The sequence below is a fragment of the Cyprinus carpio genome, chromosome A4, assembly GCF_018340385.1.
Source record: "Cyprinus carpio isolate SPL01 chromosome A4, ASM1834038v1, whole genome shotgun sequence".
Classification (NCBI taxonomy): Eukaryota; Metazoa; Chordata; class Actinopteri; order Cypriniformes; family Cyprinidae; genus Cyprinus; species Cyprinus carpio.
This window is the reverse complement of record NC_056575.1, coordinates 23,799,997-23,815,664: the sequence shown is the minus strand read 5'-3', so window position 1 is coordinate 23,815,664 and position 15,668 is coordinate 23,799,997. Positions and strand designations below refer to the sequence as shown.

General features: G+C 37.9%; 1 protein-coding gene across 1 annotated transcript; it reads left to right on the top strand.

The window, feature by feature from the left end:
- Positions 1–3,009: 3,009 nt before the first annotated feature.
- On the top strand, positions 3,010–4,279 carry LOC109110215 (zinc finger BED domain-containing protein 4-like). Its single transcript, XM_042735810.1, has 2 exons — positions 3,010–3,517; positions 4,054–4,279. The coding sequence occupies exons 1-2, from the start codon at positions 3,342–3,344 to the stop codon at positions 4,205–4,207; spliced, it is 330 nt and encodes a 109-aa protein (XP_042591744.1). The 5' UTR covers positions 3,010–3,341; the 3' UTR covers positions 4,208–4,279.
- Positions 4,280–15,668: the final 11,389 nt, after the last annotated feature.

Sequence of the window (15,668 nt, the reverse complement as noted above, 5' to 3'; positions counted from 1 at the left end):
TAAAAAAAAATTTTGAAGTGACAGAATATCTTGTAATAACTGAAAGCGCTGCTCCTCTCAGCCATTCGCTGAACAGAGCAGACGCCGAGAGAGATGTGTGCGTGCGCTGGGAAAGAGACCTCGTGCTCGTGGAGCAGTACCTGGCGAGTTAAAAAAACTAAATAAGGTTTGTCCAAGAAATCGCTAGGTTTGTCTCTAGGTGCTTTTTTGAAAAAAAATTAATAAAAAAATCACTAAGTTGGCAACAGTGTGTCCACGCTCTTATGTTAGCTCTCTCTGCTTGCCTACTGCGTCACTTGGTTAGGTTGCTGTGCGATCAAAAACAAACAGATATTTATAAAAGACAAGTTATTTCGAGTTTAACTCAAGTCCGAGTCAAGTCTCGAGTCATGAATATCAAGTCAAAGTCAAGTCAAGTCTTTTATGAATATTTATCAAGCAAGTCTCAAGTCATACAATTTGCGACTTAAGTCCCCCACCTCTGCTGTAAAGTATTTAGCATCAGGAGGGACATTTGTCAGTAGCGTGTGCGGGTTTGGTACCTCAGCTGGCGAATCCTCTACTATATCATTGATTGCTCATAAGTCATGCACAAGACACCATCTGTTTTTTGTCTGATTTGATTACAGGCATAATTGGAGTGTCACAATAACTAGTTGTTTCTATTAATACTACTGCCTTCACTAAACCTTCAATAGTGTTTTTTATGCCTATTAGAGCCTCAAGACGCAAAGGGTATTGCAGTTTTCTGTGTAGACGTGCATCTGGCTTAACCCTCTGGGGTCTAAGGGGGTTTTGGGGGCCTGGAGAAGTTTTGACATCCCCTGACTTTTGTGCTTTTTTCAGTTGCTTATAAACATATAAATGGCTAAAGTCTGAAAACACTATATTAATTACAAACTGGGCTACAATAATATGTAAATAGCATGTATGTACATAATTGTGTTTTTGAGAAAACAACGTTTATGCGTGGTTAGTGAAAAACTACAATTTTGAAGTCACTGAAATAAGGTCATAAAACACACACAGAACATTTGTTCACAAGACTATCAAACCTGGATCTTGTAGATGAATTATGTGAAATTCATCTTGTTTACTCGCTCACAGAAAACAACAGATTGCTTTAAATTTTCTAAGACACTTTTTGTTTCGAAAGGGCATATGCATGTAGGCGTGATTGACCATCAATATTAGTGTGATTCACACCTGAGAAGACAAAGGCCCGCATAATGAGCTGCATAATGAGCCTTTCAGTTAGGTATGTGACTGAGTGTCACGGAGTCACAGCCTACACCCTACCTCTGTGTTCCCGTCTTGTCTGACAGAAGATCAGACCTTATGCAGAGCTCTCCGGACACAGGCAGGGACCGCACCGCGGATCCATTTGCTGCACTGGTTCACGCTGTACGGTCCTCACTACCACAACCCACCTAACCCATGTTTCTCCCGAGATCATCACGGCCGTACAGCAAGCACCACCTACACGTACAGCAGCCACCTGCAACAACGACTACTTCGTCAGCTGCCTCTGCCAGTCCCGTGGCCCGACCGGCGGCATACAGCGGCGCGGCGGAGGATTGCAGTGGGTTTTTGCTTCAGTGCTCGCTCTACATCGAGGCCAACACTCACCTGTTCCAGAATGAACGCGGTCGCGTTGCATTCGTCATCTCGCTTCTCTCTGGATGAGCACTACAATGGGCTCAACCACTCTGGGAAACAAATGCTCCGGTAACGACTTCACTATCCACCTTCTTAGCTCACATGAAAGATGTTTTTGGTCAGCATACCGCTGAACTGTCCGTTTATGACCAGTTATATCATATTCATCAAGGAGAGGAGTCCGTCAGCATGTATGCTTTCCGATTTCGCACTCTGGCTTCAACGAGTGGTTGGAACGGAACTGCTTTGATAACTGCTTTTCGTCATGGTCTGCGGATGGAGGTTCAGCAGCTAATAGTCGTCTACGATGACACCATGGGACTTGAGAATCTTATTCAGAAGACTATCAGAGTGTCACAACGTTTATACGCCTCCCACATGAATACTCCCACTGTCAATCCTCCGCCTGCTTCAACATCTGTCACCGCCCCAGCACCTGAACCAATGCAGGTTGATTCGAACCATCTTACCAACGCAGAGCGTCTTCGACGGATGAAAGCCTGTGTCTTTATTGTGGGGGAGACGGACACGTGATTTCCAACTGCCCGGTCCGACCTCCACACCCAGCGGTGAGTACACTTCAATTTCCACCTCAAACCTCTAAACTCTTTAAGACTCTGGTCCATGTCGGTAATTCTCATTCCTGTGTTTCAGCGCAAGCCCTCATCGACTCTGGGTCGGCTGGGAACTTCATTAGAACCCAAATCCTCCAAGAATTAAATGTTCGTCAGAAGAACTGCCCAGTCGACCTGAGAATACTCACCATCCAAGGAAAGCCGCTGGGTAGAGGTCGTGTCCGCCATTACTCCCCCACACTATTCCTCCACGTTGGCAGCCTGCATATGGAGGAAATCACGTTCATGGTGCTGGAGGAGTCAACTGCGGACATCATCCTGGGATGCCCCTGGTTAAACGCCCACCAGCCACATATCCAATGGGCAACCGGTGAGATTCTCAAATGGAGTGATGAATGTTTTGAGAAGTGTATTAATCGCCCAAGAAAGGCCACCTCTGTGGAGAGCCCGGCGACTAATGTGATAGTGGAAATCCCACCAGCGTACCGGGTGTTCCAGGATGTATTCAGCAAGCGGTTGGCTACACGTTTACCACCTCATCGGCCATGGGACTGTGCCATCGACCTCCTGCCTGGAGCGACCCTCCCAAAGGGAGGAACATCCCGGAACAGAAGGCCATGGAGGAGTACGTTCAGGAGGCCCTGCGTCATGGATTCATCCGTCCATCTATGTCCCCTGCCGCTTCGAGTTTCTTCTTCGTGGCCAAAAAGGATGGAGGCTTGAGGCCGTGCATAGACTACTGTCACCTGAACTCCCAAACAGTGAAATTCAGTTATCCCCTTCCTCTGGTCCCAGCAGCTTTGGAACAGCTACGAGGTGTCAGTATCTTCTCTAAGCTCGATCTCCGAAGCGCCTACAATCTCTTCCGCATTAGAAGAGGCGATGAATGGAAGACTGCCTTCATAACCCCGTCAGGACACTACGAATACCGGGTTATGCCGTATGGCCTGTCCAACTCCCCATCCGTCTTCCAGAACTATATGAATGGGATCTTCCGTGAGTACCTGAATCGCTTTGTCATCATCTATATAGACGATATCCTGATATACTCCAGTGAGTAAACGGGCTCGTACTACAGATGAGCCGCGCACAGTCTCGCTGTCTGACATGTTCGATGAGATCCTCCAAGAGAATAACCCATTTGCAAGACAGAGGACAAGCTCGATCGCTCAACAGTTAGATGGGTATCTCTCAGAAGTCCCCATCCCCAGGAGCAATAACCCTCTCGAATTTTGGAGGACCAATCAAGGCTGCTTTCCCGACCTGGCGCAGATGGCACGCAGGTAGGCTACTTGTATGGGAAATTAATTTAAGATTTTATTTATATTTTGGATTATGGTAACACTTTATAAGTAGTTTATATTTTTAACATTAACTAACAATGAAAAACCCTTATTAAAAGCATTTATTAATCTTAATGTTAACATTTACTAATACAGTATTAAAATTAAGTATCACATTTGTAATTTTGAATTAAAAAAGTATCAAAAGTGGTAGGCCTATTTGTTAAAATTGTTAATGCACTTATACTAACATGAACGAAAATATTTTTATTATCTTACATTAACGAAGATTAATAAATACCATAACAAATGTATTGCTCATTGTTAGTTCATGCAATAATGTTAACAAACATTGTAAAGTGTTTACTCTCCTATATTTTATATTATGTATTTTGTGAAAATTTAACTATTTTCAGTGTAGTAAAATAGTAGGCCTACACTGGGTTTTCAACCATTTCATTATCTTGAAGACATTGTTCGTTTTGAAAATGAGCAACTGTCAGAAAACTGCAATAAAATGTTCAACTATTCTGCAGGTACTTGTCTGCTCCATGCACAAGCACCGACAGTGAGAGACTGTTTAGTGCTGAATCTCATGTCATCGATGAGAAGAGGAACCGACTTTCATGTGAGAAAGCAGAGAAGCTACTTTTCATAAAGAAGAACCTGCCACTTTTCCTGAAGAAGTAGGCTAAGTAGGCTTATGTCTAGGACAGTTATTCATTTGTTGTGGGTTCATCCACATTTTTTGCACTATTCAATGCACATTGTTGTTGTAGACATACAGAGTTACATTCTTTCAGCAGTCAGTTATAGGCCTAACATAGGCTATTCAAGAAGGGGGGCTTCAAAGATGGCCGAAATTTTTTTTTTACTAATTTATTTATTTTTAAGTTATAGTGTGCTTTGTTTTTTGTATAATATTTGCTGGAATGTTCAAAAATGTTCAGTGTTAAATAAATATTTTGAAATTGTATTTTTGTTATTTTATTTATTTACCTGAAAAGCAACACAAAATAGTAAAAAGCAATTTTTTTACTATTTAATTATTGTAATGGTGAAAAAATTGGCAAAATAAATGGAAAAAATGCGAAACACCGCGTTCGGTATTCGGCCTTCGGCCTTCGGCCAAGCATTTCATTATTATTCGGCTTCGGCCAAGAATTTCATTTCGGTGCATCCCTACACAGTTGTTTGATGAACTTGTGAAAACTGGAGAGAGAGAGTAACGAGAGAGAGGGGAGGAGGAAAGAAAACAGCGATAGGCACAAATGGAAACGCTAATGACATGCTAACGAGTGCTAACGCGATGCAGGTGCACTGCACTCGCGGATTTAAAATAAAAGTGAACGATCAAATTAATCAGATTAGATTGATAGATAATATCAGAAATATGGTGGGAATTAAGTTATATTTTATCACTTTAAACAACAGAGAGTGATAGTAATATAAAGATTCTACAGAAAAACAAAGCTACATGGAGCTATGATCACAAAACAGCCTAACATTATTGTGACTGATACTAGTAGTAATTTATAGGCGGGGAAAAAAGAACACAATTACCACATAACACATTTATTATAAGTGATATTTACAGCTTACTTGATACATTTATACCTCAGACTATTGCAAATACCAATGACGGGGTATAAATCATTCAAAATATTTACACCAGAGCAGATATTCAGGAACAGAAGCTTAGTTACATTCTTCAATGATTAATCACGAAAACACAATAAAATGCTTTGTATTTACAGGGGGCCTATGCATTATATATATAGTTATAAAAGTATATGGTTATATTCGTAAATATAACAGAGAATAGCCCTATCACAGTAAACTTTTGTCTAATCATTCTTACTGACATTAAGCTAGCCACATTATAACTCATGTTACTTTTATATCATAATGCTGTCTATGTTATAGAACATAGGAAAAAAAAAAAAGAAAAACATCTTAGCATCGTGAAACATTGAGATGATGTAAATGAAACTTCATAATGTTTCACTTGATTATACATTTAGTCAGGAATAATAGTTTGGAAAAAGTCTAACTAGTAAGATGTGGACAAGTTATATGAAAACTAATACAAGTAGATTAATAATAAAAAAAAGTCTTACTCATGTTTATGATCTCTGCTGGGTCAAGCCGCTTCATTTTTCTTTCTGAGGTAATCCAAATCTTATTGCTCTCAGCGGTCTTCTTGAGCTGAATTATGTCTTATTCCTCTCAGAGTGAAGCAAACAGTAACATTAAAAAACGTGAAGTACAGTCTTGGTGCTTTGTTTGCTGTGAAGTGGGCATATACTTGGCACGAGCTTCACGTGGATGATTGTAATATCAATAGCGCGCTCAGTGGTGGAGTGTTCACATTAGATATAATGAAGGGAGACGTGAAATACTGGATCCGTTGTTTTGATATGGATTACTGTATCACAGAATATTTATTTTCAATAAGACAGTTTAAAACTAGACATGTCAAGCTTTCTATAGATATATCTCTCATGTCTCTTTGTTGAGTATTTGCTGAGTTACAGTTCATTTTAATGATGTGTTTCTAAATGAAGATCTCGCAGAACCAAGGCGGCAGACAGCACACTCTGTTTGTTTTCTTTATTTTATAAATGCACAAAGTTTTGTTGTTATTATGTGTGTATACAAATAAAAGTAGACCCTTTACAGATTCGATTTATGTATTGCTCTTATCTGTACGATCAAAACTGAAAGTGTAATTTAAGTTCTTTTCTGTGTTATCAGGAGAATATGCCACAAAACGCGTATCTGCGTTAGTCGACCCCAGAGGGTTAAGTTGTACTCTCACTGGGTTTGCTTATTTTATCAATGCTACATCTGAATCATTTTGAGACCATAATTCAATTGGTAGCTGATGCTCTGCTTCCTTAAATCCAGTCTCAGTATCGTTTATCAATTCGGATGTTGTTGTCATCTGTGTCAGTTTCTTTTGACTGATAACTACTTCCTGAGGAATCCCCATCAAACTGGTTACACACAATTTTTTATGTAATTTTTGTCAGCTGAATAAAAAAATCAACGGATGTTTGCTTTGCTCTGCCTTTTTCATCATTGGTCCTAAATCTTTTGCCTCCCAGTTTTTTTCTACATTGAAACATTTTTTCACAAATTCACATTCAGGTATACTCAAAGCTGCTCCCTGTTTACCTATTATGATGTTTTGTGAGATTATTTTATATTAAAATATATTTTATATTTTACTTAAAATCTTTCATCTTAATCTTAAAATTCATCTTAATCTCAAAATTCTTAAAATTCAGAGTCATACGATTAACAACTATATGGAATATTTTCCCATTTTGTTACCAAATAAATTCCCATATATTCCTGAATGTATACATGTCATAATTGAGCATGCAAATAACAGCATTTAACTTGCTTTGTTGAAATTGATGCATCCAAATAAGAATGATGATACAAATTATTCTCTTTAAGTCAGGCATGTAATCTAGGACGGTATCTGTAACACATTGAGTAAGATTGTATTTACTGTAATCTATTATTAAAATCCATGACTGAATTGTGCATTGACGCATTATTGCACACTTAAACGTTAACTATGCTTTCACGCTTGATGTCATACTCAATTGGCTGAACTAAAAAAAGCTAATTTTCATCAATAATGAATGAATCAATAATGAATTTCAGTAATGAAAACTGAATTTTTTGTATTGCGCTCTTTTCTAGTATGCCATAGTGACTATTCAGCAATATTTTGCAGTAAAAAAGTTCTACTGTCAATAGTGTAGCTAGCAATGTATGAAGTACTGCTCACATAACAGCAGTGTTTCCCACACATTGACATTCTCACGTGCGCTGCAGAGACGCGGTGGATATTTCACAGAAAAAGACAGGGCTCGACAGTGCTAGCGCTTCAGTCGCATTTGCGACTAAAATAGATGCGTGCGAACTGTAAAATGTATTTAGGATCACGAGTGCGAATTAAGCAAAATCCCTCCGGCTGAGTTTTCTTAAATTTAAAGAAATAAAAAGTTTTCAATAAATGAAATGATTAAATAAATGTCTTAATGATCATTTTAAGAGGTCTTATATCTTGGGATGTCAAAAGGGTTGATTTCATTTTTTTTAACGAACGCTGTCACAAGGCGGCTTCAGACTGCTTCAAAGTGATTCTCAACCAATGAATAGCTCACCTTTATGCCAAGCTGTTGCTTATGAACTCGAGTTGATGAATTACGACACTGTCTACGTTATGAACTTTATATAATATATTTTAGATGGTTGTAAGCATATTTTAATGCATATTTCATCACCTCATCTGAAGGAACAGCCCGCAATAGTATATACATTTCAAAATAAGAGTCCAGGTGTATTTCAGGCTTGTTTATAATTAAAAGTCACAAGTTATTTTATTTTATTTTATTTTATTTATTTTTTTACACAATAAATTGTATTTAATTTAAAATCCATTTAATTCATAGGAATCTATTGTAATTTCTGGCTGGGATGTTCCCCACAGGAAGAAAAGTCAAAGAACATTATTTGATACATATATTTTACCCATTCACAGAGAGACACTACATGAAAAAGCAAGGAGAACTCTACCATTTAAATGCTGTAATTTAGCATAATTTACAATGCATAATATGAATATGTAATTAAATGTAATAGTAGGCTATATTGTTAAAAATCACGCATTATTTGTTATCTGTAACATGTTGTAGACCATTTTTGTACTGCGAGTAATAGGAGGATTTTCCACCCAGCTACCACTGCAAGTATATTTCAAACCTGTGGGAAACACTGCAAGTCACTTTTATAAACCATTTAACTTCCTCTTACTCACTGTGGCTATTTCACATGACCAACTGAACATAAGCAAAAAAAAAAAAAAAACCTTTTTTTATTTTTTAATATAAATGTAAAAATAACTTTTTGCCCTTCAGTTTCTTCCTGCCATCTCTTTTAAATTTTTTCAATCTTTCGGGATCATATATCATTGTGCAATGAAATTCTGATTTAGGTAACTGTGGTTCTGGAATCTGTGCCTCAAACTTTCCCCATTTATTAATTGCCAGTTTCACATCTTGTTCTATCTGTCCTATCCAATAAACATTTGCTTTTGGTGTTACAACCATCATTTGAGTTTCTATTCCTATATATATATAATATATATATATATATATATATATATATATATATATATATATATAATATACTCCTTCTGGAGAACACCAAATTTGTAGCTCTAATTTACATAATGCATCTCTCCCTGACAAATTAACAGGAGTCTGATTTGATACAAGAATGTGTTTGATTACAATTTTATTTTCGGTTTGTAGACACACTGGAGTGGTCACTGGAATTAGCTGCATTTGTCCCGAGAATCCTATTGTCTTTGCAAATTTTCCAGGGAAGGGGAGATGTGAGGCATAATTTGAATTCACACAAGTAACTTAACATTACTTTTTTAGGAATTCAAAATGGCGGCAGCACCTGCCTTGGGTGGTTTGGAAGGCTCCACTCGTGCTGAAATTTTATAAATCTTTTAAAATCGCCATCTTAAATCTTTTTTCTGCCTAACTCTTAAGGTAATTATCTGGCCTTTAGACAAATTTGCAGCATGGTATCATGAAATGAAGCTGTAAACGCAAAGGCAAACATGAACAAAGCAATACCGCAATCATCTCCGTACCTCGTCATCTGTTGCATTCTAGTATCGATGCCTGTTTTACTCACGTGCAATACACCCAAGGACTCTGGTTGCAAAAGCTCACCGCATTATCGTTGACCTACTGCGCATTTTATCAGAGAAAACACAACTATATTTTTTGGGATTTGGTTATGCCGCATATTAATCCATATAGTATACCAGCCATGGACTGTTATTCTAATGATGGCCCGTCTGTGATAACGGATGCATGTCAACAAAGACAGAGTCCCGCAAGGGCAAAAAGTCTAGCAATATATCACGCAACGTTGAAACAGAGGAAGTCAAGGATCTTTCAAGCTGTCAGTCGTGTAAGAATAATCTGGAACTCTGAAACTAAACCTAAAGGAATATTGTGAGAACATATAAATATAAGAAGCATATTACCAAAAATAGGCCAGATATAGAATTTACTTATTGCTTCTAATTTGGATTTTTTTGTGCATATCTGAGATTTGGTTGAATCATGATGTCCCTATTGTCCTAATTAATATACCAGAATATAGTTGTTATAGGAGAGATAGGGCCAAAGGAAGGAGAGGTTGTGTTTTAATTTATATTAGGGAACACTTTAAATGTTTAGAACTTGACCTGAATGTGAACGTGGAATGCTTGAGATTGAATGTAATTATTTCTTCAAACATGAAATTTAATATAGTTGTGCTTTATAATCCTCCATGTCATGATGTAAATTTCTACAATGAACTGAAGAACCTTCTTTTTCTTGTTTACAACTGTTGTGAATGTATTATGTTTGGAGACTTTAACATAAACTGGATGGTTAAAAGTGGTAAATCAAAATTAAAATCAACTACGGACAAATTTAAGTTCAAACAGCTGGAATGCTTTACCTACTAAATTAAAACTAGAGACCATGCTTTTAGAGGTAATGCTTTTAACGGAGGACTTAGACAATGGTTAAAAAAAAAAAAAAAAAAAAAAAAAAAAAAAACAGTGCTCACATGAATAGTTCTTCATACCAAATTACCATTGCAATATTGTCTGATTATGTTGTCTTTGCTTTATAGCTTATGTATGTAAATAATTCTGAATGTATTGTCACTTCTTTTCATTTATTTTTTCTTTTCTTGTTGTAATTTTGTTAATTTTTTCTTTTTCACTTTTTCTTTATTAGTATTGTTATTACTTTTATTGTTAACATTGTTACTATTATTTATTATCATTAACATTGTTATCTATTTATTTATTTTTGGTTCTCTGAAAAGCCTCCTGTGGACTGGTGTTGAAAATTAGCATGTGTGCTAAAACACTTAAGCAAGTGCAAATGGTTTGTCCAATGTAACTGTGATGTCCATGTTAAATAAAAATGTAATAATAATAATAATATACAGCTCCTGTGTGTACCATCATTGGTGTGGGTTTTCCCTCTAATTCAATTTGCAGAATAGGTTCTTGATCAGCTTTAGTTGTTAAAATTGGAAGCTGACTCTCCCCAACTGGATTCTCTGGGCACCCCTAATATCCTTGATTTGGACCTCCCCAAGGGTTTACTGGGCCCTGCAATGGACCCTGGGTGGGCTGCTGCCAACTCTCCCCCCTTTCACTCCTAGGTGGCTGTTGCCATGGATTGGTGGGGCAGTCATTCTTATTATGTCCATGTTGTCCCCATCTCCAGCACACTCCTGGAGGACCAGTATAAGGCTTGCTTCTTCCTCTCTGTTCTCTCTATACTGGTTTTCTTTTCTATCCCTTTGGCCCTGGTTGTTGAGTATAGATATTTATGATGGGTGCAGGGATCTGGTGTGCATTTGGAGGGACTGCTGCAGGGGGGCTTGGCTGAATAAGTGGTGGAGGAGCATTTACTGGAGACATCACTGTCATCTGTTCTGATTCATCTTTCTTTACTGGAGCTTGAATCTTTTTCTTATTCTTTTTGTCAGTTCTTCAAGTTGTAACTTAGTTAATAAAATCCACCCTCCGGGGCTTTCTGTGTCGGCTTTTAAAAGGCTATTTTGATAATGACTTTTTTTTTCTCCTGTGGAAAAGATGGAGGAGTACAGACAGTGATAAGAAATGTTTTTAGAGCATCAAAGAGACTTCTTTCAAAATACTTTTGGCCACCAGTGTACATGAATCCAGCAAAGTTTGAAAAAAAAGTGAACTGATTATGAAGGTGGGGTTATGTGTCATGTTACCTAATGAGATGAAAACTGTTTTGTCCTGTGTTGGACATTTCTTTTTTGACTGCTTAAAATTGTACATATAGTCTGCAGTTCTATGAATGTAATTGTTGATATTTCACCATAATAAACATTTTGACTAAGCTAAACAACCAATGATTTTTCCATCAACATTTTGTTTAGAATTTCATGTATTTTTTTTTAACATAATGTATGTAGTAAAGGACAGCACATGTGTTAAATTATACACGTTTACACATCTTTGTGCAAACCTTTCTGACACATTTACTGTGTAAAAATCATCAACACAATGAATTAGTAAAAACTAACACAAAAAACATACCATGACTCACCCATTAATGGGTTAAAATTTATAGGGATACTCCATCCCAAAATGAACAGGGTATTGTCACAGTTCAGGGTGCTTCATCGGCTTCCCTGTTGTCTGTGTTCTGTCATTTTCTGCAGCCCATGACCTGGGCAATCAGCGCTGGTGTGTGCAGATCACGAGCTGATTGCCCTCACCTGTCACTTGTTCCCATTCTCCCTTTTATTCTCTGCTGTGTCTGCCCCTTGTTGTCAGTAGATTTCGTGTTGTCACTGTGATTGTGCTGTGTGTCTGTTTCCTTACCTTCTTCTGCTGCTGTGCTCAGGACGCCTAGACGAGGAGTCTTTCTGTTGGCCATGTGCCCGAGATCCTCTGTCTCGTTTCCACGTCACGTTGGGCATTGCAACAGAGGTGGTCTCCACAGCCTGTGTCCGCAGGTGTCTGTACGGACGGCTCTGGAGTTGTTACACCAGGTTTCTGTTCGTGTGTGTGTCACTACACGTTGGATTATTATTGGATTTTCTATTATGCCAAATAAACTGTTGCACGAATCCTATGCATTTGAGTTCTCTCTCTTCACGTTCCTGACAGGTATATACAGAACTTCTTAAGTTGAATTTAATACCTTTTACTACATTTTTTAATACCAGCGCGACTTCAAGCTGCAACTGTAGTGGCGTAAATGAAATATCTTTCCAAATGGAATAACATATTGCATCACAATGTAACGAGGTCATTATAACTTAACATCAACACTGAACTCAAAAACTACCCACAGAGATAAGAATAGAAATAAAGACAGAATAGGAAGGACACATCTTCTTCATAGATCATTAGTCAGTAAGTCTGATGTGTGAGCAATCTAAAAAAGAGGTGGCTGTGAAGTAAGCACAGGTGTTATTAAAATAAATTAAGCTGACACATTTAAGTAAAGCAGAGGGATTAATCAAGATGTCACAATGAGCCTTTGTCCATAGTTTTTAATCAATGTCGAAAAGTAACAATTGCATAACAATGTTGGACATTTGAATGAAGAGCTATGTATCAAAATTTGAACCAAATTTACAAGTGGTTCAATTTGGGCCTTGAATAATAAAAAGAGTAAGCAACCAGATAATAATAAAGTGCAACTTTACACTGTAATTATGTAAGTATGTGACAGATTTCACTGCCTTTAACATTTGAATTTGGCCCTTAGTAGAATAAAGTGCCTTATTAATAAAGTGCAGAATATCTCGTTAACTATGTGCCTTACACCAATAGGTTCCATGCAAACACACTTCCCTATACAACCTCCACTTTAGGCTACAACTTAAATCCCCCTTTGAAATGCTGGATATATAACCAAGGGAACTAACAAAAGTCAAAGTTGCTTGGTAAAATTACAGTTAGTCAACAGGATCACAAGTGCCTCAACTGTGTGGCCTTTTCTTCTATCAATTTGTCCACTTGGAGCAGTTCAGCTTTTTTGTCCTTGTATCTTCTTCGAAGAGAGTTGGATTTTGTAATGAGCTCAGCCATCTTTGTTCCTGTCTTTCCCTCTGCAATCTCTGCAAACTTGTCGGCATCAACTTCAAGTGAATCGCACACAACATTGAGTACCTGCCGCTGGTTCCGGAGATCCTCCAGTTCTTTCTCTGCTGCTTTCCTCTTTAGCTCTTGTGTGGCACTCGACTTCTTTTTTCATTCATTTTCCAGGTATAGCCTGTAATGTGACCTCGCTGAAGCAGCAGAGGCCAGGAGCTCCTTGGTAAGAGGAACTTTGAGAGTGCCACCACAGCCAATTACCTTATCGCAGATTAATCTGAGGGCTTCGAGAGATTCGTCAAGCAGGTTGCACGTTTCTACCTCCTTGTTCACTGAGAAGCCTCTCTCCACTGTGGCTTGTCCATGGTACAGGAGGAGAACACTTTGGCAGAATTTTAGCAGGTCAAGGTGGGACGTGCAGAGTTTGGAGTGGAGAAAGACATCCAGACGCTGACTCAGGGGTTGAAAAGACACAAATTCTTCTTCTCTGCCCTCAACAGAGAGAAACGATGTGAACTGCTGAATGATGACATCACCTACAATATTGAAAGGAAAATTAAGATATATTCATGTCATTAATACATTCCAGTCAACTACTTCATCCATTTGACAAAGTACATACACCACAGATACACATAACAGTATCTATATAGAGAGCTATGAGTGCATAGATTTTTTCCAGATCTTAATACTTTAATTTGGCATTTTAAAAAAACAAGACATTTTCACATTTCTCAGAGTAAAAAGGCACAAACCACAAATGAGATTCCTAGCACAAGACCTTAATCAACTTAAATAACCTATCCACTTCTACTGTGCCTATACAATATTTTCTTACCAGCTGCAATAGCCCGTGCCAGCTGCTTTCCCTGGATGAATGTCTGCACTAAATTCTTCATTTGAGTGATGCACCACTAAGGGTCCCTGTTCATCCTTGCAGGATCCAAACAGGCAATCTGCCTAACCACAGGGAATTTTAAGGGGCATTTGTCCTGCAGTTTTTTAACAACCTTAACAAGGCACTGCAAACATTCTCTCCTGAAGTTCAGAACAGAGAATTCCCCTATCTTGTTTCCTGGTTTGCCCAGTTTTAGATTATATTATGCTCTCTGCCAGATGTTTCTGTGATTTTGCCTCTCTTCAAATCCTCCTGCCTTTCTGTGCTCTCTCTCTCTCTACTCTGTCTTACCTCTTTCTATCTCAATCTATACACACATGCGCCCACATGTATATTTCCTCATGAGTTCAGATGTTCAGATCAGGACGGGGGCTATAGGCCCGAAGGTTATTGAGTTAGGTCAGCCCTTCTGCTCAGAGTTGAGGTATCCTTGGCCAAGTGTATAACTAATATGTTCAGAACTTCCTGGCCATACTTCCATTCTATATAACATACTGATGTAATCTACATTCTATGGGCTCTAGAGGCAGCAGGAAGGAAAACCCATTGTTTGCTAGACATTCCTATATGATGTAGTGTACAATGCTTATTGTATAAACCACTACACCACCCCTTGCAATGCAACTATATAATGTGTGAATGTAATAATAAACTTTGAAGAAGTTTGTGAGCAGACTAAAAGCCTTCATGTTCATTTACTTCTTTCTGTGAGCTCATGCAAGGACTGAGAATGGTCAGACGGCATCGAAAGATAAAGACAGAAATATGTGTTAATTTCAACACCCAGAAGTGCCTATTAAACATTAAGTGCCTATTAAACATTCACGTCAATGCTTAGAAAGGAAATGTTTGCACATCAATGCTTAGAAAGTAGGGCTGCACGATATTGAAGAAAAGTGCGATATGCGCTAACTTATTAAATAATGCCATATTCCCACGTTCCTGGAGGCCCCCCAACACTGCAGGTTTTCCATGTCTCCTTAATCAAACACACCTGATTCAGATCATCAGCTCATTAAGTAGAGACTCCAAGACCTGAAATAGGTGTGTCAGACAAAGGAGAGATGCAAAATGTGCAGTGTTGGGGGGCCTCCAAGAACGAGGTTGGGAACCATTGCAATAGATAATGCTTAAAGTGTGAAAAATAAACTTAAATTACCTTTAAAATATATTTAACTTACTTGTTTCACATTCTTTTTGCTCCAGTGTTTAACTGTACCATAAGAAGTGTTATTTTAACATCAGTGTAAACCACAGGGCTTAGGGATTGAGGTTATCCTACATTAGAGTTATTTAACAACAGAAACTGAATAATCAAACATAAAAAATAAACACTTCTTAGTTTTCACTGTATGTATTAAATATATGCTGATTCTTATTAAAGCTACAAAAGTTATTCAGCCAAGAGCAGCGAGTGATTTACAGCGAGTGATTTATCCTATCAATTAATATAGGTTAATCATTCAAATTAATTAATCAAAATCTTTACAGTGATAATTACCATCAGGAGCTTAGTTAGGTCTTTTACCAAAAAAGGCAACACTGGCTCATCT